Source organism: Ranitomeya variabilis, chromosome 1 (assembly GCF_051348905.1).
Source record: "Ranitomeya variabilis isolate aRanVar5 chromosome 1, aRanVar5.hap1, whole genome shotgun sequence".
In the NCBI taxonomy this organism is placed as follows: Eukaryota; Metazoa; Chordata; class Amphibia; order Anura; family Dendrobatidae; genus Ranitomeya; species Ranitomeya variabilis.
In genome coordinates, this window is record NC_135232.1 from 118,584,921 (window position 1) to 118,611,221 (window position 26,301).

The 26,301-nt window shown below is 46.1% G+C and overlaps 1 protein-coding gene across 4 annotated transcripts in view; it reads left to right on the top strand.

Annotated features, from left to right (window-relative positions):
* Nucleotides 1-26,301, top strand: part of RASGRF2 (Ras protein specific guanine nucleotide releasing factor 2) — a 401,708-nt gene that overhangs the window by 360,055 nt on the left and 15,352 nt on the right. For all 4 annotated transcript variants that reach the window (XM_077288405.1, XM_077288397.1, XM_077288415.1 and 1 more), the window contains one exon: nt 14,040-14,152. In XM_077288405.1, the coding sequence (XP_077144520.1) occupies nt 14,040-14,152 (113 nt within the window). The remainder of the gene's footprint in view (nt 1-14,039; nt 14,153-26,301) is intronic.

The window sequence follows — 26,301 nt, forward strand, 5'->3', positions numbered from 1 at the left end:
CTCCGGGTCCCCAGTCCGGAATCCGGATAACCAGGCTACGCAAGTCCGGCCGGTCCAATGGCACCCCCAGAGCTCTCCCAGCAGGCGGAAATCCGTGCCCCCCCTCCAGCGCCACGTGCTGCGGTCCTTCCCTGCTGTGCCCACAGAAAGTCCCCACAACTGCCGCGTCTGTCTCCCAAGTTCCCTCACAACTCGATTAGATGATGTTCTGCTAATCCTCCGTCCCTCCCTGGTGTTCTGGTTGGGACGGCACCCGTTTGACGGGTAGGCTCGGAGCTCTTCTGGGACCCTAGAGTCGCCCCTCTCCACAAGTTGCCCCCCAAGACTGCATAGGTGATATAAGTTAGACAGCCCGCCTTAGACTGACTGCCCTGCCGCTGTTTAGAGTATTGCTTGAAGCTGAATATTGTAATACTCCCTCGGCGTTCCAGCCACCGGTAGTGCGCCTCAGTAGGGTGTTGCTTCGGTCTTACAGCACGACCCCTACTGGTATTCTCCTATTGCTTGATCTCGTTTCTCACTCAGCACAATCTATCTCGCTTCTGATCCTTCCTTGGGCACCGCTGCTATGCTGAGCAGGCACGGTCCCGTTACGTTCGTTCAAGTTGCCAAGCCTCTGTCAGGATCCCACCCCTGACAGAGACCCTACTGTATCTTCCCCCACAACACCCTCTGCCACAAGGTGTTGCCTGGTTCCAACCCAGTCAGCTTTCTCATCTAACTTCCTGCCTGACCCCCAGTTTACCCACTATGGTGGGGAGTGGCCTAGTGAATAGAACCCTTAGCTCCCCCCGGAGGCCCGACTGTGAAATGTATTGGTGTCTGTGATACCTGATCAGATGAACTCTTTCAGTGCCATCAGACGCACCATAGCTCCCCTTAGTGGCGGAGCCACAGTACTGCAACGACCAGGACTCTGGGGCGCTGCATAGGGCCATTATACTGGGTGGGCCATTTATATGCATACACCTGGGTGAGCCATGTACATTATATGGATACACCTAAATAAAATGGGAATGGTTGGTGTGATATCATCTTCCTGTTTGTGGCACATTAGTATATGGGAGGGGGAAAACTTTTCAAGATGGGTGGTGACCATGGCAGCCATTTTGAAGTCGGCCATTTTTGAATGCTACTTTATAAATGGCCCACCCAGGTATATCCATATAAATGACCCACCCTGTATTGTATGGAGCACTTTTTATGGCCATTATACTACGGTATGTGGGACACATTATACTGAATGGAGGGCTGGGTGCGGACATTATACTGTATGGAGGGTTGTGTGGTGATTACACTTGGAGAATCATACTGTGCTGGGGTCACCATCTTTGTCAGGGGGATTGAGGGAGGGGGGCGTACAGTAGGGTCACAATACCATGCGTGTGATGGAATTCACTGTGGAGGTAGCATACTGTGTTTGACGCACATTTGTTGGCATCATACTTTATTATCTGTATTATTCAAGGTCTTTTATCCTTTGTTATTACATATTTAATTAGGCTATTGGGCCATATGCTTTTTACTGCGTTTATATAACATATTATATTATTTCAGCATTTTATTCTAAAATCTATTAACTAAAATGTACTTTGTTGGTGGGACAACCCCTTTAAGTTTGTTTCCATATGAAAAAGTTCGTTATATTTGATGATACGGAAAAACGTCCTCAATTGTAGATTTTTTTTTTAAAGTAAATATCAAGGTTGGCCCGCTACTTTGTCCAAGCTTTTAATTTTGGCCCTTTGTGTATTTGAGTTTGACATCCCTGGTGTAGAGCCTTGTTCTGACTCTACATAGAGCTACTTATAAAATCCACTTCCAGGTCTCACATAGAGTGCTGTGTGATCTGTCAAGTCAGAATAGAAGTCATGTGAGTGAAAAGAAGAACGGATCAAGGGGTACATCACACTGAGATCCCTGAATCTGCAACAGATTATAATAATTATAGGCTGAACTGGATGGAGAAATGTCTTTTTTCGGCCTTGCTAACTGTGTTACTATGTTATAAATAGGAGACCCTTATATGCAGGGTCAGAGGTTTTTCTAGGTATTCTGGCACCCCAGGCAAGAGTTCAGTTTGGCGCCCCTCTTCCCAAGCACATATGCGAGTTGCACACTTAGTCACCTGGCGACGCGCTGCTCTCCATAAGACTGCTACGACCCATAACCGTTTACTCCCATTAAGTGACACCAACAAATTATCAACATTGAAGACTTTATTGGGAAATATAGGCATAAAATTTCCATCTTTTAACTTTGGGTAAAATATTTGGTCGCAGCTTATAAACTCAGGCAATATCTGCCAACAAATTTGGGTGTAGGGAGATTAACTGCCTTCCGGACTCCCGGGCAGGTATCTTCACCACCAACAAAACTCCACCCTTCCGCAGCTGCAACTGAAACAAAACATAACAAAAGGGGAGGGAGGGCGGGAAACAGGTCCGGGTCCAGGGATCGGATGTGCTATCAGCACTTCCGGGTGCCAGAAGCAGAGGATAAGCCCCGCCCCCTCTGCGGGGAGTTAACCCCATATCCCATTTGGCCTCACTAAATGGGAGATCTGCTTTTAACACAGGGGGAAGGCGCAGCAGTCAGGGGACAGCGGTGTAAGCCGCAGTGTCCCAAAGACTGCTACGACCCATAACCGTTTACTCCCATTAAGTGACACCAACAAATTATCAACATTGAAGACTTTATTGGGAAATATAGGCATAACATTTCCATCTTTTAACTTTGGGTAAAATATTTGGTCGCAGCTTATAAACTCAGGCAATATCTGCCAACAAATTTGGGTGTAGGGAGATTAACTGCCTTCCGGACTCCCGGGCAGGTATCTTCACCACCAACAAAACTCCACCCTTCCGGCAAGGAGGAGCGAATACAGAGAGCTGCGACCCCCCCAACGAATGCATAGCCTGTACCACCTTCACGAAGCCCATTGAGGAAGATATCCAAACCCGCCTCGTACAAATGAACTCCGTCTGGGAGAAGAAGACCGGAATTATCTCCCTCCAGACGGTGGTGCCTTACCACTACACCATTCTTAAATCTCACGAAGCGCGATATCCTCTGATTCAAAGTGCGTCTGGATCTCTCCATAGCATCCAATTCCCTGGCACCCCGCCACACCAGTTTTGGGATAACTTCAGACCAGACTAGTCGCATCAGCGGGAAAAACTCGGGAATTTGTCCATATCAGATCTGATAAGCGTAAGCAGCTCGGCAATTGGAAACGAAGCCAGGTCATTTCCTCCGGCATGGATAACCACAATGGCGGGAGATGAAGACACCCTTGCAATGTGAGCGACCTCCGGCAGCACTTGGGACCACGTCAGACCTCTCATACCACGCCATATCACATCGACATCATCAAAACCCAAGGATCGCCCTCCTGGGCACAATTCAGCACGACGAGCTGCCCAATAGATGTATGAGTGACCCACTATCCAGACACTGGGTCGCACTCCATCTAGGAAATAAAGTATACAATTAGCCAACATATAATAACCAAAACACTAACGATAACTTCTCCGATTTGTATCTGGAGCTGCTTCTATATTATTATTAGACAAAACAAAACCAAAACCAAAAAATAAATTTATTTTTTTTTTTATTATAACACTAAGTCAGGCTTGATATATCTGGCAAAAGAGCGGGATTTCCATCTGCCCACCCTTTGAATCTCTGATTCAAATAAACCCGCCCTGGAAGCTTCAGTCGCTGCACCTATACGAAAAGAATGAAACCCAAATTCTGCTGCAGGCATTCACAAAAAAATACAACGCACGTCTCAATATGGCTAAGAATTGGCCCGACACTAGAGGGAGACCACTCGCATGCATGAAAATTGATCACCATCCTTTCTCACCCGCATGTAGTTCATAATTAACGTTAATGGACAAACATCCTTATTGATGGCAAATATAGGGAACCACGTCCCCAGCCCTCCTGATCAGTTTTAGATTTACATATCCTGATCCCGAGATCGTAACAAATCAAAACATCATCACGCCTCAGTCCACTCGCTTTATTTAGAGCCGTGGGTAAGATCTCACTGACCCGCATGGCCCCAAAACGCCAGTCCGAAAGCCGCTGATGTAAGTGCAGCTTCATAGTTATAATCGCAAACTGATACCGCGGATTTAACCAAGCTAATTAGCAAATCAAAGGAGATAGGACGCCTGTTGCCACAGTGCTCATCCACTCGGCGCCAACCTTTCAATAGCTGACTGACTAAAAATGTTTTGTGGAATCTGACCATCCTCGCAATTTAAAATGGAAGGCTAACGCAGACACACGGTTGCGCGCTACCGCACCCGATACTCCCTTGGCATGCAATTTGGATAGAAATGCCATGGTCACCTGCATCCGAACATCATCCGAAGACCCCACCGGCTTTCCGTCTGCTAAAAGCCACCACTCCTCCCACGCCTTACCATAGGCTCTCCAGGTCGATGGAGCTACCGATGAGCGTATTAGCGGCATCAGGTCCCCAGGACATCCCAGATCGAATGTGGGCAATCCACCTCCTCCAAACGCTCCTGAAGAAGCAAATCCCGTAGGTCCTGTGAATAAAACCCAGTTACTAACTCTGGAACAGTCTCATTGTTATCAGGTAATGTATTAGATTTAAACCAAACATTAAACATTAAACATTTTAATACTATGGATCTGATCAGGTGCAAAACCAAAATGAAGGAGATGCTAGGTAGCTGATGGCATGCGCCCCGCCAACGGTTTCAAGGTGTAAGCGGATTCGCATGTTGACCAATAGTGGGCCCCATATTTCCATGGCAACCGCAACGGGAAAAGGTCAATCAAGGTTGGGTCACCGTTCCACTCCTTGGCAATCCAGGAAGCAGGCCATTGGGCGGGGCATATTTGGCTGCCGAGACGAACACTGAAACCCGTGTGGCCTGACGCTGCAAAAAACAAACCCGTATCAACGTTTGAACACTCTGTCTCCTGAAAGCAAGTCCTACCATTGTAATTGCTGAGAAACATCTTCCATGTGTTTAAATCAGAACGTAACTGAGCTGTGATCCTGATTCTGTGATGACGTCGTTTCACTCCTCTCGTGGCAATCGTCAATCTGCGAGAAAATATCCTGCCCGCTGGCATGGTCCTGCATGCAAAATTTAGTGAGCCAAGGAGTGACTGCATTTGCGTCAATGTGACTTTGCCAACCGAAATGCATCCGTTAATGAGGTCCAGCAATTTGTTGATTTTGTCTTTCGGCAATCTAAATTCCATGGCGACCGTGTCGATTTCAAAACCAAGGAATGTGATCACTGATACTGGCCCTATCATCTTCTCGAAGAAAAGTGGGACCCCAAAATATGTCATGGCATCTTTGAATTGTGCCAGCGCTGTGGAACAGACGTCTGAGTCGGCTGGGCCAACTATCAAAAATCATCAAGATAATGAGTAATGGCGGTTAGCCGAGTGATCTCGCGGGCAACCCATTCTAAAAACTTGCTGAATAATTCAACATAAAAACAGGAAATTGAGCACCCCATGGGAAGACATGTGTCGTAATAGTAAAAATCCTCAAATTTGGCTCCCAGTAATTGGTAGCAATCCGGGTGAACCGGAAGTAGACGGAAAGCGGTTTCTATGTCTGACTTGGCCGTAAGGGCCCCCGGACCAGCATTTCTGACTAAATCCACCGCTTTATCGAAGGATATATAAGTAATGGCTGAGTCCTCACTGGGTATGCCGTCGTTGACCGACATCCCCTTGGGGTAGGACAGGTGGTGAATCAACCAGTACTTGCCTGATTCTTTTTTGGGAACTATACCTAGGGTGAAACAAGCAAATTAGGGAAAGGAGGTGTCTTAAAAGGACCGCGGAAGCGACCCAAACCGATTTCCTTACCCAATTTCTCTGCTAACACGTTGGGTAACTCCCTAGCTGATTGTAAATTTGGGGCTGACTGCGACTCGAGGGACCAGTTAAATGGGATGAAAAACCATAGGAAAAACTGAACCGCAGTTGCGCCGCAGCCGATTTATTGGGGTATTTGTCCAGCCACGGCCCCGTTCTTTCTACGCTCACTGGCGTCGGTAACCTCACCTGTAGAGGGTTTTTTTCCGGGGTTAGCTTTTTGGGGTTGAACACTCGTGCTTATATTTGCAGAGCCCGTAGAACTTACAGTGTCCTTCATTAAATAACCAGCACGAACCTGGCCTACGAGTAGATGCTGCTGCCGTGTTGCTATTGGACCCGGCAGCGGGCACATGAAAGGATTGAGTCGTTTTTTTTTTGTTTGTTTTTTTTGTTTGTTTTTTGGGCCATCATCAGGCGAAGCCACGGATCCGTGGCTTTCACACCCAGCCTAATTGGGGATTGACGGACAGACGACGGCGGAAATCTTCATCATATTTCCACCATGCTGATCCCCCGTGGGCCTTATAGGAATTATAGATGCTGTCTAAGTATATAAAAGCTCAGAGCACCTCTCCGGGTGCTTCTCTGCCATAACTGTCATGAATCCCCAATGGCGAGGGATAGCACAGGACAAGCAAAGTATAACAAATATCGGACGAGCTCTAGGGTGATGGAACCTGGGCTGACCGCTGCCCTACGCCTGACAAACGCAACTAGAGATAGCCAGGGAGCGTTCCTACGTTGGTTCTAGACGCCACGCACCAGCCTAAGAGCTAACTAGTACTGCAGAGAAAACAAGACCTCACTTGCCTCCAGAGGAATTAACCCCAAAGGTATAGTTGCCCCCCACATGTATTGACGGTGAAATGAGAGGAAGGCACACACATAGAGATGATGTATATAGCTTTAGCAAATAGAGGCCCGCTGAAAACTAGAAAGCAGAATGATACAAAAGGGGACTGAGCGGTCAGCAAAAAACCCTAATCAAAAAACCATCCTGAGATTACAAGAACCCATGTGCCAACTCATGGCACATGGGGAGAACCTCAGTCCACTAGAGCAACCAGCTAGCATAGAGACATTCTAAGCAAGCTGGACCAAAAACCAAACAACTGAAAATCAGCACTTAGCTTATCCTGAAAGATCTGGGAGCAGGTAGGCAGGAACCAAACAGAGCACATCTGAACACATTGATAGCCGGCAAGGGAAATGACAGAAAGGCCAGGTAAAATAGGAAACACCCAGCCTCTGATGGACAGGTGGAAACCAAAGGCCGCAACCCACCAAAGTCACCCAGTACCAGCAGTAACCACCAGAGGGAGCCCACCAACAGAATCCACAACACATAACACATCCTAGGAGGCCCAGATTTGTTCCTTGATGGCGCTGTCCTAGTGAGCCCCTAACGGAGGGACACCACAAAACAGACCATCCTTATAAACGTCCGGGCGAGGAGGGAGGGGCTGCCTGCACGATCCTGACGGTTGTATTATTTTGGGGTTAACATAAAACCTATTCCCTGTGGCCGCATTGGCTACTGCGTCTGAAAGGATGGTGTTGGTTCTCTCCCCCCCCCCAAGCCCCAACAAAGGGTACTCACCAATTGGTGCACCAACCTCCGAACGGCTTGTGTCCCGTGCCACGGGATTCATCGAACCTTGACGCTCCGTGCGATCTATGGACCTACGACGAGAAGACTCCTGCCTGTGCGACCTGCTTGAAGAACTGCCTGATGATGAAGGCGAGCGCCAACGCGACGCTCTAGAACGCCTACTGCACCGGCTGGACCTGGATCGATACGAACGCCGCTTGCTGTCAGAACGACCGCGCTTCCTATGTCTATTCCTGCGGTGCCCTCTGGGGGATGACGATGATGATCTGCGCGCGGAGCGGATACCCGCACTCTGTCTGTTATCCAGAGCCGGGGTGCCAGCACCCTGAATTGGGGGACGAACACCGGTTGCCATCAGCGATAGCGACGCTGGGGCGTTCTGATGTTCGGCTACCGCCGCCTGAGAGGGAGCTAATTGCCCGCCTGGTATTTGCGAATACGGGGTACTAAAGATGAGTGGGTAGGATGGAAACTGCGACTCTCCTCCTATACTAGACTGGGAGTATGCGCTATGCTGTCCGGGCGCTGATATTATGTGAGGTGAACCCACATTATGGTGCACTGGGGCTGCCGTATCCCTGCTCCTGTCAGTATTGGCCATAACTTCCCCCATGTTCCTAGAAAGTGGTGGAATGCCCCCCTGCGGAGCCTCAGTCTCCTTTTCTGCAGAGCCTGCATCCTGTGAGGAAGCAGACGTTCCCTGGGCTCCCCCCATGCTGTTACTAAGTAAGATTGCAGAGCCAGGTAATAACGCTGGCACTTGCAGACCTGCACTCCTTCTTCCTGTCACTGGGGCAGCAGGGGCTGTACTAATGCACGTGTCGCGCAGCGCCGATCCCTGAGCCTCCCCCACCTAAGGTACGACGCTGCTTCCCGCCGTACTACTGCGCCTGGCGACCGAATCAGAAGAAGCGCGCGCACGCGAATTGCGCGCGCTCCTCTTTGAATATAATGGCGGGCTCAGCCGTGCCGGAGGCCGGGTGGCTCTGCGAGAGCGCCGACCCTCCGGCGGCATCGCCTGCACCATAACAGGGAAGGAGTCGCTCCTAGTCAGCAAAGCTGCTAACCAAGCGCTTCCTTCCCTGCCGATCATATCCCTCACCGCATGCTCCAGCGGGTCCATGATCCGGCAGCCCAACAGGTCCGGGTCCAGGGATCGGATGTGCTATCAGCACTTCCGGGTGCCAGAAGCAGAGGATAAGCCCCGCCCCCTCTGCGGGGAGTTAACCCCATATCCCATTTGGCCTCACTAAATGGGAGATCTGCTTTTAACACAGGGGGAAGGCGCAGCAGTCAGGGGACAGCGGTGTAAGCCGCAGTGTCCCAAATTCGCTCAATGTTCAGTGAAAAAGTGAGAGAAGCAGGAAGAGAAACTCGTTGTCACGAGACAGTAAGATTGAAAAATGCATATGAGTGAAGGGGCCATGTGATGACTGCTGGAACCTGCAAGCAGAGCTGAATCCTGACAGTGAGTAAGGCTAGCTTCACACTAGCGTTCGGCAGGGCTGTGGATGAAAGCCTTCTTCCTCTGTGAAGCCCCGCCCACTGTTGCGCCTCTTCCTTTAGCTCCGCCTACGTCTCCATGCCTTCTGCGTATCCTATCTTTAACATTGGGTACGCAGGCCATGCGGATGTGTGCGGATGCCTCCGCATGCGTCGTTTTGAAGCTGCGCTGACCGCAACAAAATATAACATGTTGCATTTGACGCAGGTCAGCACAGCGTCAAGACGACGCATGCAGAGGCATCCGCATACATCCGCATGGCCTGCGTACCGAATGTTAAAGAAAGGGTAGGCAGAACGCATGCAGACATAGGCAGAGCTGAAGGAGGAGGCGTGGAAGCGGGTAGGGCTTAACGGAGGAACTACGCAGTCCTCCGCAAAGCCCTTGTCCGCAAATGTGAAACTAGCCTAAATTACACTCTATTAGGATTAGCTGCAGGGCTTCATTTTATAATGAAAGGGCTTATCCAGGTTTAAGATGAAAGTATGCACTCTTTTAGGATTCTCTCTTGCCAAGTATGTGATTTGTATACTTCTGGCCACATTACGACTAGACGTAATTACAGTTTTTTTAAACCAATGCCTTTATAATCTACTAGATGGTGGCCCTATTCTAACGCATCGGGTATTCTAGAATATGCATGTCCACGTAGTATATTGCACAGCGACGTAGTATATTGCCCAGCCACGTAGTATATAGCCCAGCCACGTAGTATATAGGCCAGCCACGTAGTATATTGCCCAGTGACGTAGTATATTGCCCAGTGACGTAGTATATTGCCCAGTGACGTAGTATATTGCCCAGTGACGTAGTATACAGCACAGAGCCACGTAGTATATTGCACAGCGACTTAGTATATTGCCCAGCCACGTAGTATATTGCACAGCGACGTAGTATATTGCCCAGTGACGTAGTATATTGCACAGCGACGTAGTATACAGCACAGAGCCACGTATTATATTGCCCAGCCACGTACTATATTGCCCAGCCACGTAGTATATTGCCCAGTGACGTAGTATACAGCACAGAGCGACGTAGTATATTGCCCAGTGACGTAGTATATTGCACAGCGACGTAGTATATTGCCCAGTGACGTAGTATATTGCACAGCGACGTAGTATATTCCCCAGTGACGTAGTATATTGCACAGCGACGTAGTATATTGCCCAGCCATGTAGTATATTGCCCAGTGACGTAGTATACAGCACAGAGCCACGTAGTATATTGCCCAGCTACGTAGTAGATTGCCCAGCTACGTAGTAGATTGCCCAGCTACGTATGTCACAGGTTAAAAAATAAAAAATAAACATACTCCCCTTCCGATCCAAGGGCCCCTTGTAGTTCTAACATACTCACCATACTTGTAGTTCTGTTGCCTGTGCGCAGTACAGGCGGCAGCTTCCGGTCCCAGGGTGTAATGACGTCGCGGTCACATGACCGTGACGTCATGGCAGGTCCTTCTGCCATACGATCCTTGCTACCGGAACCTGCCGCTTGCACACAGCGGTTACCGGAGGGTGGCGAGGAACGGGAAAGGCGGAGGAAGGTGAGCATATAATGATTTTTTATTTTTTTTAATTATTTTTAACATTAGATCCTTTTACTATTGACGCAGCATAGGCAGCGTCAATAGTAAAAACTTGGTCACACAGGGTTAATAGCGGCGGTAACGGAGTGAGTTACCCGCGGCATAACGCGGTCCGTTACCGCTGGCATTAACCCTGTGTGAGCGGTGACTGCAGGGAGTATGGAGCGGGCACTGACTGCAGGGGAGTAGGGAGGGAGTAATCGGACTGTGCCCGTCGCTGATTGGTCGCGGCAGCTATGACAGCCAGCTGGCGAGACCAATCAGCGAATGAATAACCGTTACGGAAGTTGAGGACAGACAAACGGAAGTACCCCTTGGACAATTATATATATATATAGATAACGTCCTTTTTCAGAATATTTACACATACATTAGCGACAATAAACAGACCCCGACCCTTCCTTTTGTATTGAAGCACCTAATGAGCCTGTGCAAAGGTGATTGTGAATGGAGGGGTAGCAGGGTGAGATGTGACATCGCCTGTTGTGATTGGTGGATTCTGTGATATCAGCTGTGAGTAGACAATGTTATTCTGCCTCTTATGATAAGGAGTCTAATGAAAAATCTCCATGAAAGGACAGGTGGCATAAGCCTAAAAAAGTCTTTGTTGCTAATGGTAAAATTGCAAGAATTTTTTTAATTAAAGATCATGATATGACAAAAAAAATTGGAAATATATGCAACACAAAAACCTGAGTTAAAAAATAGGTTATTTTCGATCGGAGTAGTCCTCATAAAACAATCACCTTTTTAATTTTTTTTTATTTTTTATAGAAGTGTCCCCCCCCAAAAAAAGATGATCACAGCGTGTATGGCTGTTTGGACCCCCAGTCTCCATGTGTAATATGTGGGGGGAATCCTGGCAGAAGATGTTCAGTGTCTTTTGGATGTAGAACATTTTCTAATTCTTGTGCAGGACCATGTATGATGCCGTTTAACACTGTCATGTTTGCTTTGAGTACATGATAATTTTTGAGGTGTCGGCATGAGACCGTATAATACAGAGACAAAATGTTTAGAGCACAATGAGACATCTTGTAGGACAAAGGAAAAGTCTTTCGTCCGCTCGCTCATCCCAAAAAGCACAGATTTCCATTGTTTGTGATGTCTGACCGCCATCAGCTGCCTTTGTGTTTGTAATGATGAGATAAATTGTACAGCTGTATGCCATTACAGCGAGGGGATCATATGAGGACGGGTCTACTGTCCATTGCATGAGCTGCTGCTGACACATCTGCTCTTCATTTTTGGACTCTTAATGAAGTCAATTTTTTTGGCTGGTGGCAAAAGACATGAATTTTAATGTGCTCCTTTTACAAACCAACTCTGCTTAGTCTTCTTTTATCATATTGTATATGAATCCCTAAGATGCTGCTTTACAGATAATGAAATATTGTCACACATCTGCCATAAGGCTTTATGACGTCACGTTGCACTACTGTAATAAAGAACCCAAATGTTTTACATTTGTCTGTCCTAGTATTATATTCAGGAGGGTCTGTCCGCTCTTCTGACAAGACTGATGTAGTCAATACTTGAATCTTTATCGTGAACCTGTCACCAGATTTGGCCGATAAGAGATGCGGTCATTTCGGGGCTGATATGCTGCGTTCTATAAAGCTGTATATCTGTCACCAACCCGACCTGTAAGAGAAGAAGAATAACTTACTATACTCACCTGCGAGGCGGTGCGAGGCGGTGCGGTCCAATGAGCGTCGCTGATCTTGGTCCGGCATTATGGAAAAAAGACACCGGTGCCCTAGCCTCCGCAAAACAATGACAGGACCGTCAGCGAAGCCACTTCTGGAAAAAAGACTACTGTCACTTTCCAGAAGCATATTCACATAGGAAAATCTCGGCAGGTCAGATGGAGTCTCCAAAGACACGATGTGCCCATACCCTCAGGGGCGGACATACCATTGGTGCGAACTGGACCAAGAGCTAAAGGTGCCCTATTCCATCTCCAAAGCAACAAGCAGCTTCTGCCACAGACACATAAAGGGGTCCGCGTACTGTTCTTGCATCGGGGGCCCTCTTCAGTCTATCCTGCACTTCTTACCCTAAAAAGGTTCTCTAAACTGATTCATGGGGTGTATATGATTTTTCACACACTGCTTCTGCATTTAGCCTAGTGTTTTGTTAAATAATGACCCGGTATAATTTCTCATGTGGTGTTCCTCTAGGGTTTTATTTAACTCATTGTAAGATCTTTTAAAAGTAATTTATTTAAATCCAAATTATTGCTGTAGCGCCAACATATTCCGCAGCACTTTACAACCCAAAGGGGACTTGTACAGACAATAAGTGACAATACAGAATAGCACATAATGGAACATATAGTTGCTGGAACCGGTCACCAGCCAGTACTTACAAGTACAGATGCAGAGGGCTATTGAGTGCATGGAGGGTGTGAACAGATGACACGAAGGACCAGATTCTGAGAAAAATTTTGACAGAGCAAAAAGAGAATTGTTACACTAGTGTGGTGAGGCGATAGGCCAGGCTAAAGAGATGTGTTTTTAGGGCGCGCTTATAACTGTGGATCCTGGAAGTGTCTGGGGTAGTGCATTCCTGAGAACTGATGCAGCATGAGAGAAGTCTTGGAGACGGGAGCATGAGGTTCGGATTATTTAGGATGTTAGTCTTAGGTTAGCAGATTGGAAGGACCAGATTTTTTTTGTATTATTATTATTATTATGTAAAACCATAGAATTCAAAGAGGTTGTATTATTTTTACAAAGACTGTATAAGTACACATACACTGTTTATCAAATTTAATGGTTGGAGACATTTATAAAACCAGTGGCTGGGATGAGTGGACTACTTGCCGTGTTGTTAATGTAATTTCTAACTAGGATATGAGAGATAAGAGCTGGAATTCAGCTGAACGATCCCAGTACATCCCCTACTTTCCATTGATTGTTCTAGTGTGCCCCCCACTGCAGAGAAGGGGGTCAGGTCTTCCATAGTTTATGCATTCTGCAGGAGTTCAGGATTCTGTATAAGTGGCTGACGCTCCTCCTAATTAAACAATGCAGTTTGCACCAGGTTTACACTATTGAGTATGTAAAATAGACAATTATTGCTATTTCTGCCATAATAAGCTCCTTCATGTCTGTAAACTGTGCACAGGGCAAGACAAAGGGCAGGTTAAAGTATATTGTTCTTCTTATTCTTACATGTGCCTTTCTACATGTTATAAATGATAGACTTTTTTTTCGCTTGTCTCCTGCACTTTATCCGACAATTCAATTTTGAGGCACTGGTGCCATCTACTGGTGATTTTATAATTTACATATCGTTTGTATGTTTTGAATAAAGCATCTCGAGACGCCGCTGCTCTATGAAGCATGCAGTTTAGTTTGTTGCTAGCTGCAGCATTTACTCAATGCTTAGATTTTCCTGCACTACAAGACATTTTCATTGCTGTGTTCATTCTCAAGGACTTTGAATTGTACCATGAAGTGAAAATGAATGTCATGAATTTGTTGGAAGATGTTTTACGTGACCCCGACCTCCTCCCCCAGGAAAGGAAAGCAGCATGCAACATTCTAAGGTAACGCACTATGGATGATATTACCATGGATGGATTAAAAAGTGGTTTTCTGCCTAAGGAAAACATTATTTGTACTGATGTATTAAGAAATTTTAGAAAAGGGAAACCACAAATAAGTTACATAGTGGTATTGGGGGACCATATAGGAGAATACACATGGGATGTATCTAAAAATACAGTGGGTACAGAAAGTACTCAGACCCCTTTAAATGTTTCAATCTTTGTTGCATTGCAGCCATTTTGTAATTTCTAAAAAGTTCATTTTTTTCTCATCAATCTATACTCTGCACCCCATCTTGACTGAGAAAACAGAAATGTAGAAATTTTTGCAAATTTATTAAAAAAGAAAAACTGAAATATCACATGGTCATAAGTATTCAGACCCTTTGCTCAGTATTGAGTAGAAGCACCCTTTTGAGCTAGTACAGCCATGAGTCTTCTTGGGAATGATGCTTCAAGTATTTCACACCTGGATTTGGGGATCCTCTGCCATTCTTCCTTGCAGATCCTCTCCACTTCCGTCAGGCTGGATGGTGAACTTTGGTGGACAGCCATTTTCAGGTCTCTCCAGAGATGCTCAATTGGGTTTAGGTCAGGGCTCTGGCTGGGCCAGTCAAGAATGGTCACAGAGTTGTTCTGAAGCCACTCCTTTGTTATATTAGCTGTGTGCTTGGGGTCATTGTCTTGTTGGAAGGTGAACCTTCAGCCAAGTCTGAGGTCCAGAGCTCTCTGGAAGAGGTTTTCATCCAGGATATCTCTGTACTTGGCTGCATTCATGTTTCCTTCAATGACAACCAGCTGAAAAACACCCCCATAGCATGATGCTACCACCACATTTCATTGTTGGGATTGTATTGGGCAGGTAATGAGCAGTGCCTGGTTTTCTCCACACATACCGCTTAGAATTATCACCAAAAAGGTCTATCGTTGTCTCATCAGACCAGAGAATCTTATTTCTCATAGTCTGGGAGTCCTTCATGTGTTTTTTAGCAAACTCTATGCAGGATTTCATATATCTTGCACTGAGGAGAGGCTTCCGTCGGACCACTCTGCCATAAAGGCCTGACTGATGGAGGGCTGCAGTTATCGTTGACTTTGTGGAACTTTCTTCCATCTCCCTACTGCATCTCTGGAGCTCAGCCACAGTGATCTTGGGGTTCTTCTTTACTTCTCTCACCAAGGCTCTTCTCCCACGATTGCTCAGTTTGGCTGGACGGCCAGGTCTAGGAAGACTTCTGGTGGTCTCAAACTTATTCCATTTAAGGATTATGGAGGCCACTGTGCTCTTAGGAACCTTGAGTACTGCAGAAATTCTTTTGTAACCTTGGCCAGATCTGTGCCTTGCCACAATTCTGTCTCTGAGCTCCTTGGCCAGTTCCTTTGACCTCATGATTCTCATTTGGTCTGACATGCACTGTGAGCTGTGAGGTCTTATATAGACAGGTGTGTGTCTTTCCAAATCAAGTCCTATCAGTTTAATTAAACACAGCTGGCCTCCAATGAAGGAGTAGAACCATCTCAAGGAGGATCACAAGGAAATGGACAGCATGTGACTTAAATATGAGTGTCTGAGCAAAGGGTCTGAATACTTATGACCATGTGATATTTCAGTTTTTCCTTTTTATTAAATTTGCAAAAATTTCTACATTTCTGTTTTTTTTCAGTCAAGATGGGGTGCAGAGTGTACATTAATGAGAACAAAAATTAACTTTTTTGAATTTACCAAATGGCTGCAATGAAACAGTGAAAAATTTAAAGGGGAATGAATACTTTCCGTACCCACTGTATATAAAATTACATGATATAGGTATATACATATAGAGGAAAATAATTGTAAATAATAGAGGGCTATGTTCAGCCTTCATAAGTAGGAAACCAATTACATCATATGTATAACATGTCCAAAATATCTGTTTTAAATGCAGCCATATACATTTACCAATTGTCACTACATATAGGTGTATGTATCTTTAATATAAGTACAAGAAAGAACATTTAATTATAAGGCTGACAGGACCACATGTATTCAAAGGCAGTTACTTCTCCTGTTATATCCGAGTGGCACTCCGACCACAAACCAAACATGCGTTTCGCATGTACAGGTTCCTCAGGGGAGGGTTGTCCCTGATGAAGCTGAACATTGTTTGTTTCCTACTTCTGAAGCATTAACATAGTGCTACCACTTTGTTATTTAGAAGTATTTTCATTTATATGTATATACACATTTTCAAGTGTAATTTATCATGTAATTACTTTTATATATTTATATATACATCCCAGATTGTGTATTCTGTTGTGTGATCTTTGGATACTAGTATATTGCCGGTGATCATCTGTTCAACTAAAATTGTGGTTTTAATATAAATAACAAAAGACTGATTGTCACTTCAAACAGAACACAGGTCTGTACAGGTGCTTACTAAGAGTAACCATCTCCATATGTAACTAACATATAACGTTGCACGATGTAGCTCTATAGCATGAAATATATGATATATGAATTGCAAAACTGCTCTAGAAAATAGGAAAAATTGAGAATACTTGGTGCATAAATTGGCCAACAGCCGCGATAAGGTGATTCTCGTTGCTGGGAACCTATCTAATCTGAACCCTCTCCTAGGCTGAAGCCTGACTGAGCACTCCATGCATCAGCCTCTGGCAATTTTAATCATAGCATGAGGCTATCTACCCACATAAATGCAGGCTTCAGCCTAGGAGAGGATTCACAGGCAGGTTCCCAGCAGTGAAAATCACCTTATCGCGGCTGTTGGGTATACATAAAGTATTCTCAATGTTTCCTATTTTCTAGAGTAGTAATTCTACTCAAATGTCCTATATTTCATGTTTTCATGCTGTAGCGATACAGAGGGCAACTTTATTTGTTGATTATACATGGTTTTAATATACTGGTTAGGTAGAAATTTGGCCTTTGTCTGGGGAATTTGAGTAGTGGACTTCCAATTACATTGTAATGTCTTCAGTTATGTATTTTGCCAGATATATTTTAAATATCTGTCATTTCTGATAACTTTTTGTACGATCTTTGTTCCACTCAGATGGGACTTTGCAGAGCCCCATTCTCAGGATTGTTAGGGGTCCCAGCAATCAGAACCCCAGGAATCAGTAAGTTATCCCCTATTTAATGGATAGGGAATGATTTACAATCTTGGGGCAACCCCTTTACGGGATGGCATATATTTTCTAAAAAGCGGTTCTGACAGATAGAGTTGAGCAAAATGACTCGCAGGACCTTGATTCAGTGGCCACATCAGATCCCGTGGTCCAGAGCCTTGCGAACCTCCTCATACCTACGGCATACACGATGCCTCTTCTGATTAAACACACGTTGAGCTAGAATTTGAGTTGGTTTACATGCAACATAAAAATGTATGTTCACATTGGCCATAAACAGACAGCACCTACAAGTAACAAAATGATCATATACCCTGCTTTAACTAAATATGTAAAAACCAAAAGTGCATTTAAATAGCTCCGGGTTCTTAGTAATACTGTTTTTGATCAAAAATAGCATAAAAGCCATCCCACCACGGCAAGGTGACCCTTTCCATGTGTCAGAAGTGACAGGTGAAGGTTTTGTCTGTTTTATGGCCAATGTGAATATGCGTTTATATGTTGCATGTATACATGTCATGGTTTGTGTTAAGTTGTTGGCTTGTGCGTCAGGGGTTAATGCTGTTGGCCTCTAGCTGGCTATGGGAGGGCTTTAAATAGCCTCTATTGGGCTTCGTTCCTTGTCAGTTATACTTCTGCCCGCGGCTGAGTTAGTTGACCCTTGTGTGCTTGTGCCTTGTGCATGCTTTTTGTATTATTTCCTGATTCTGACCCGGTCTGTCTTCCCGTTTGGCATTCGTTTGTTGATTCGGTTTGTTTGTTTACCTGGTTTCTGACTTCTGCTCCGCTTTGACTACTCGTTTTGCCTGTTCCCCTTGTACCTCTGTTGCCCTCCACAGTTTCTGACACTTGGCTTGTACCTGACCTCTCTTCTGTATCTCGCGCTGTCCTTCTGTTATTGACCTTGGCTCTCTTGACCTCTCTTCTGTCCTGTTGGTCCCCGCTGCTCTCCGCTACCTCCTTCGGGAGAGCGCTAGCTGGCTCTGCCCCGGTCCCTTCCTCTGTGGTCACGTGCCGCAGGTCCTGCACGCCGGCGGTCGCGCCCTGACCCGGCCATCTCTCTGTGAGCTGCTTACGCCGCTTGTCTTGCACCCAGCAGGACACATGAACTGACCAGAGTGCTGTCAGTCGGCGTTCCTGATATTATAACAGACCCTACCATTTTCCTGGCGCTGGGGGTTGGTATGGATCCCATGCACACCCTCTCTGAGTAGGTGAAGCACCTGACACAGATGATGCAAAAACTGAATATGTAGCAACAAAACCTTGCTCGGTCTCAGCAGCAGGTATCTGATGCGGTGCAGGGGGCTTTGTCTTCTGGGGTTCAGGGGGCGGGGGCTAGAGATGTTACTCTAATTCCTCCAGAACCTCCGGTTAAGCTGCCGGACACCTTTTCTGGGGACAAAAAGAAATTTAGAGCCTTTAAGGAGGGCTGTAAGCTTTTTTTCTCATTAAGACCCCGCTCTTCTGGGGATTAAAGTCAGAGGGTGGGGGTCATAATATCCCTGGTAATGGGAGCCCCGCAGCCTTGGGCTTTTCTCACCCTTCAATGGCCCCTGAGAGAATGTCAGTGGATGCATTTTTTGACGCCCTTGGGCATATCTAGTATGAACCTGATCATGTGCGTCTGGCTGAGGATATGGTGATGAGTGTTTGTCAGGGGAAGCACTCAGCTGAGTGGTTTTGTTCTGAGTTCAGACGGTGGGCCACTGAGGTTTCTTGGGGTGACGCCTCCTTCCGGGGCTTGTTCCCCAGAGTCCTGTCTGAGCATCTGAAAGATGTATTGGCACTTCACCCCCCACCTGATTCTCTGGAGGATGCCATGACTCAGGCTGTCCGTATGGACTGTAGGCTGCGGGCGAGAGGAAACCCCGTTCTCCAGTGGAAGTGAAGCCGCGTCCACATCTGAAGCCATGGAAGTGGGCGCTGTCACCTTTAAGGAGAAAGAAAGGAGAAGCCGTCATGAGAAGCAGCTGTGCTTTTACTGTGGGGAATCTGGACACTGGAAGAAGGACTGTCCTTCATCGGCCAAGGCGTCGGGAAACGACTAGGTCTGGGTGCTTGTCGAGGAGACTACCCAGACCCTCAGGTACACTTTTCCTCATTTTCTAATGTTTTGCTGCAAGTAGAACTGCTGGTGGATGGTTGCCCTTCTTTTTCTACCGCTTTTGTTGACTGCGGTTCATCCATCAACTTGGTCAACCCTCGTTTGATGTCTCAATGCAAGATAGGGACAGTTAGGCTTAAAACTCCGATTAAATAGGTGGCCATTGTTTCTTCTCACCTTAATAAATAATAATAATAATAATCTTTATTTATATAGCGCCAACATATTCCGCAGCACTTTACAATTAAGCGGGGACTTATACAGACAAATTCAATACAAGTTAAGACAATTTAAACAGTGACATTAGGAGTGAGGTCCCTGCTCGCGAGCTTACAATCTACAAGGAAATGGGGGGACACAATAGGTGCAAAGTGCTTGTTATTTCAGGTCTGGCAATTATAATAAATAGGGATTTTCATACAAAGCTGCATGATCCGGTCATCAGCCCGTGTGTTTAAGTGCAATAGTCAAGTATCAAGTGCAGTTATCATGTGCATGGAGGGTGTGGAGACAGATGAATAGTAGGGTGCAGATTCAGAGTGATATTTGGAAGGAGGGAACAGGGCAAAGTTAGTTTACTGAGTAGTTGATGTGGTAGGCTTGTTTGAAGAGATGGGTTTTTAGAGCGCGCTTGAATAGGCCGGGGCTAGGTATCAGTCTGATCGTCTGGGGAAGTGCATTCCAGAGAGCTGGCGCAGCACGAGAGAAGTCTTGTAGACGGAGGTGCGAGGTTCGGATTACGGGGGATGTTAGCCTTAGGTCGTTTGTAGAACGGAGGGCACCTTGCCAAAGAAGGGATTCTCTATGTTTTGGAGATCTACTCACTCAAGGTGGGCTCTGCTCATGTTGAAAAAAAAAGTTGTTTTGTCTTGGAAAATCTGCCTGGCGGCGGGTTGGTGTTAGGAATGCTCTGACTGCAACGCCACAACGAACTCATCAATTGGGAGACTTGATAAATTGTTCAATGAGGTTCTAACTGTGTCAATCAATGTTGTAAATCTGCATTTTGGTCTGAACCTGTTAGATCTGTCTCTGTGACGTCTCTCGGTCTGGAGGGTATTCCGGAGCACCTGAAGGACTTCGAAGATGTGTTCTCTGAAAGCTAGGCTGAGGTTTTACTGCCACATTGACCATTTGATTGTGCCATTGAATTGGTTCCTGGGGCTAAGTTGCCTAAAGCCCGTCTGTTCAATTTGTCCGGTCCTGAACTTTTAGCCATGAAGGAGTATATTGTGGAAAGCCTCTGCAAGGGGCATATATGTCCCTCCGTATCTCCAATGGCTGCTGGATTTTTTTTCGTTAAAAAAAAAAAAAAAGATGGTGGTCTACGTCCCTGACTCGATTTTCGGGAGCTTAACAAAATAAGCGTGAGAAACGCGTACCCTCTTCCCCATATTCCAGATTTGTGTAACCAGTTGTCATGGGCTAAGTGGTTCTCCAAACTGGATCTTCGAGGAGCCTATAATTTGATAAGGGTTCGGGAGGGGGACAAGTGGAAAACGGCGTTCCTCACATCTGAGGGACTCTTTGAAAACCTGGTTATGCTGTTTGGTCTTACTAATGCCCCTGCCATATTTCAGAACTTCATTAATGTAGGGTTTGCTGACCTTCTAGGCCGTTTTGTTATCTATCTTGATGACATTTTGGTATATTCCCCGGACAGTCATACTTATCTGCAACATTTACGAATCGTTCTCCAAAGACTCAGGGAAAATCAATTGTTCGCCAAGTTGGAGAAATGTTCGTTTTTCGTACAGGAGCTGTCTTTTTTGGGCCTGATTGTGTCCTGTGAAGGGTTTCGCATGGATCCTAAGAAGGTGCAGGCTAATGCTGACTGGGATCTGAAGGGACTTCAGCGCTTCTTAGAGTTTGCCAATTATTATCGTAAATTTATTAAGGGGTTTTCACAGGTGGTTTAAGCCACTTACTGATCTTACACGCAAGGGGGTGAATTTAAAAAATTGGTCTGGGTCAGCCAAGGATTCCTTTTTAACACTGAAAAAATGTTTTATGTCAGCTCCAATTTTGGTGCAGCCAGATCCGTCCAAACGTTTTATTGTGGAGGTGGACGCTTCTGAGGTGGGGGTGGGAGCAGTATTGTCCCAGGGACCGGCCACTTTGACCAATCTCAAGCCATGTGCCTTCTTTTCCTGGAAGTTCTCTTCAGCCGAAATATTACAATGTGGGCAACAGAGAACTTCTTGCTGTCAAACTGGCATTTGAAGCATGGAGGCACTCTTTGGAAGGGGTGGCTTATCTGATCACTGTGATTAATGATCATAAAAATTTAGCCTATATTGAGTCTGCTAAAAGACTGGCTACCAGACAGGCCCGCTAGTCGCTTTTTTTTTCTCGATTTCAGTTTTTTATTACTTTTTGCCCTGGGTCCAAGAATGTTAAAGCTGATGCTTTATCTCAAAGTTTTGATCCTGTGTCTCCCCCTGAGCCGCCGTCCTCCATTCTTTGTCCCAGGGTGGTAATGGCTGGGGTCTCGTCATAGTTGGAGTGAGAGATTGTGGGGGCTCAGTCTCTTGCTCCTGTCTCCAAGCCGGGGGGTAAATTGTTTGTTCCAGGGAGATTTCGGCTTAGACTCCTCCAAGAGTTTCATGAGTCTAGGGTGAGTGCTCATCCTGGCATTTCGGCCACGCGGGAGGCGGTGGCAAAAGTGTTTTGGTGGCCCTCATGGGATGTATGTAAAAAAATGTATGTCTGCGTGTGGGGTTTGTGCCTGTTCTAAGAGCGCTCATTGCCGGCCGGCTGGGGAACTGGTGCCTCTGCCTCTGGACTCAATCAACAATCTCCCTCCTTCTAGGGGTAGTACTGTTGTGTGGGTGGTGGTGGACAGGTTTTCTAAACAGGCCCATTTTGTACCCTTGTCCGCATTACCGTCAGCTGAAACCTTGTCCAGGTTGTGGTCCATTTGCATGGGGTACCCATGAATGTGGTGTCTGACAGAGGTGTGCAGTTTGAGGCTAGGTTTTGGAGGGCATTCTGTAAGAAACTGGGTATTTCTTTATCTTTCTCTTCTGCGTACCACCCTGAGCGTAATGGTCAGACAGAATGCACCAATCAGTCCCTGGAACAGATTCTTAGATGTATGGCCTCTGTTAGGCAGGATGACTGGTCTGATGGGTTGCCTTTGGCGGAGTTCGCCTTTAACAATCGTGTGAATCTGTCCACCGATATGTACCCATTTCTGGTCAACTATGGGTTTAGCCCACATTTTGGGGAATTTTCCCACTTGGATTCGGTTTGCCCTGAGGCGGAGGGGTCTGTACAGATTAAAAAATCTGTGGGTGAAGGACTGTCATAATATCTCCAAGGCTCAAGGGAGGTATAAGTTTTACGCAGACAAGAGGAGAAACTCTGGTCATTCATTTCAGGTTGGGGAAAAGGTTTGGCTTTCCACACAGAATATCAACCTCAAGTGTTATGATCCTAGTGGTAGAGGATCTCAGAAGTTCCAGCTAAGTCCGCAAACACAAAAACCAGCTCATAGGGAGGTGGTAACTTGGCTGACCGTATATCTAATCCTAGCACAACAACTAGAAGTAGCCGGGGAACGTACCTACGTTGATTCTAGACGTCTCGCACCAGCCGGAGAACTAACTAACCCTTTCAGAGAAAATAAGACCTCACTTGCCTCAAGAGAAAGGACCCCAAAGTTATAATACAAGCCCCCAACAAATAATAACGGTGAGGTAAGAAGAAAAGACAAACGTAAGAGTGAACTAGATTTAGCAAAGAGAGGCCCACTAATTAATAGCAGAAAATAGGAAGGAGACTTATACGGTCAGCAAAAACCCTACAAAAATATCCACGCTGAATATCCAAGAACCCCCGCACCGACTAACGGTGTGGGGGGAGAATATCAGCCCCCTAGAGCTTCCAGCAAAAATCAGGAATGACATTATGAACAAGCTGGAACAAAATAGAAGCAAAGCGAATAAACAAAAATAAGAAAGCAGGACTTAGCTTATCTTGCAAAGAACAGGAGACCAGGAGTCAGGAGCAAACAGACATAGACTGACTACATCGATTCCAGGCACTAGACTGAGTTTCCAGGAAGTCTAAATAGGAACACCCAAGGCCTAACGAACCAGGTGGGTACCAACCTGGAGAAAGATAATCCAAGTGTAATACCGCTAGTGACCACAAGAGGGAGCCAAGAAATATAGTTCACAACAGTACCCCCCCTTTAAGGAGGGGTCACCGAACCCTCACCAAGACCACCAGGGCGATCAGGATGAGCAGCGTGAAAGGCACGCACCAAATCGGCCGCATGAACGTCAGAGGCGACCACCCAGGAATTATCCTCCTGACCATAAGACTGTTATGATCCTAGTGGTAGAGGATCTCAGAAGTTCCAGCTAAGTCCGCAAACACAAAAACCAGCTCATAGGGAGGTGGTAACTTGGCTGACCGTATATCTAATCCTAGCACAACAACTAGAAGTAGCCGGGGAACGTACCTACGTTGATTCTAGACGTCTCGCACCAGCCGGAGAACTAACTAACCCTTTCAGAGAAAATAAGACCTCACTTGCCTCAAGAGAAAGGACCCCAAAGTTATAAAACAAGCCCCCAACAAATAATAACGGTGAGGTAAGAAGAAAAGACAAACGTAAGAATGAACTAGATTTAGCAAAGAGAGGCCCACTAATTAATAGCAGAAAATAGGAAGGAGACTTATACGGTCAGCAAAAACCCTACAAAAATATCCACGCTGAATATCCAAGAACCCCCGCACCGACTAACGGTGTGGGGGGAGAATATCAGCCCCCTAGAGCTTCCAGCAAAAATCAGGAATCACATTATGAACAAGCTGGAACAAAATAGAAGCAAAGCGAATAAACAAAAATAAGAAAGCAGGACTTAGCTTATCTTGCAAAGAACAGGAGACCAGGAGTCAGGAGCAAACAGACATAGACTGACTACATCGATTCCAGGCACTAGACTGAGTTTCCAGGAAGTCTAAATAGGAACACCCAAGGCCTAACGAACCAGGTGGGTACCAACCTGGAGAAAGATAATCCAAGTGTAATACCGCTAGTGACCACAAGAGGGAGCCAAGAAATATAGTTCACAACACTCAAGGTTCTGTCATCCAAATTGGGTCCAAAGTTCATTGGTCCATATGAAATTGTGGAGATAATCAATCCTGTAGCATACAGGTTACATCTCCCACCCTCCTTTCATGTTTCTAATGTCTTCCATAAATCCCTTTTGAAACCCTTGGAGTCGGTGGAGAACTGTGTATCAGCTGTTCTCCCGGTGTTGGTTGAGGGTCACATGGAGTATGAGGTTGGACACATTGTGGATTTTCGTTTGGTACGCCTCTCCTTGCAGTACCTGGTTCATTTGAAGGGGTATGGTCCAGAGGATCGGTTGTGGGTTCCTGCCCACTCTGTACATGCTGACCGTCTGGTTCGGAGATTTCATGCCAGACATCCTGAGAGGCCTGGGGTTCCAGTGGCCCCCCGTTGAGAGGGGGGTACTGTCATGGTTTGTGTTAAGTTGTTGGCTTGTGCGTCGGGGGTTAATGCTGCTGTCCTCTATCTAGCTATGTTTCTTTATCTGGTTTCTGACTTCTGCTCCTCCTTGACTGCCCGTTTTGCCTGTTCCCCTGGTACCTCTGTCGCCCTCCACGGTTTCTGACACTTGGCTTGTACCTGACCTCTCTTCTGTATTTTGCGCTTGTACCTCACTGTCCTTCCGGTATTGACCTGGGCTCTCTTGACCTCTCTTCTGTCCTGCCGGTCCCCGCCGCTCTCCGCTACCTCCTTCGGGAGTGCACTGGCTGTCTCCGCTCCGCCCCAGTCCCTCCCTCTGCGGTCATGTGCCGCAGGTCCTGCACTCCGGCGGTTGCGCCCCAACCTGGCAATCTCTCCGTGAGCTGCGAGCGCCGCTGGTCTTGCACCCAGCAGGACACGTGAACTGACCGGAGTGCTGTCAGTCGGTGTTCCTGATAATACCAACTCAAACTCCAGCTCAATGTGTGTGGGTTTTTTTTTATTAGATTTTTGCATTTAATGAGGCCATGGACTCCCCTCCTTGAGCAGGACATTACATTTAAAAAGCTTCCCATGGCTGAGCTGTCCAGAGTTCAAGACCCAGTCTTTGGTCTGCCTTTATTCACTTCTGGCACATGGTAAGGTTTTAATATTAGTGTACGACTGTCCCGATCAGGATCACCTTGTCGTTGTGAGATGGCTTTTATGCCATTTTTGATCAAAAACAATGTTAATAAGAACCCTATTTTATTTAAATGCACTTTAGCTTTTTACGTATTTACTTACAGCAGGGTATATGCTCAATTTATTTATTTTAGGTTTTTCCCCTTTGATTAGTAGGCTGCTATGATGTCATTATGTTGCAATGACATTAGTCAAGAAGGAGAAGTTTGGAAGTAGAAGAGTCACCATGATGTTGCATTTAATAGGACACCTCTGGTCTGAACCAGGGATCTGGAGATCTTTATGTTGAACTGTGACATATATAGCTAGCATTTACCAGTGATGGGTGATGGGACTTCCACCAATCTTTGTTAACACCCCTTGCTGCTCATGTCTCAATCATGTGTCTGGAATTGCACCTCAGTTTCGCTGACGTGAATGCTTGCACATTGTGGCTATGAATTGATATGTTTTTCAATGAAGTCTGTCAGCACAAAATGACAAGCACAGGCACTCAGTGCACCCGCGGTGAGGCCAAACAGTTCAATACACCATCCCACTGACTTACTTCCATTTTTTACACTCTCCTCTATCTCTTATAAATCCAGAGCTGTCAATCAAGGAGGAGAGCGGAAATAGGTACAAAATAAATATGTGGGAAGAAGCACTGAACTGTTTGGCTACACCTAGGGGGCACCTTTTACCTGTGCTTGGTTAGAACAGTCATCTTTTTGT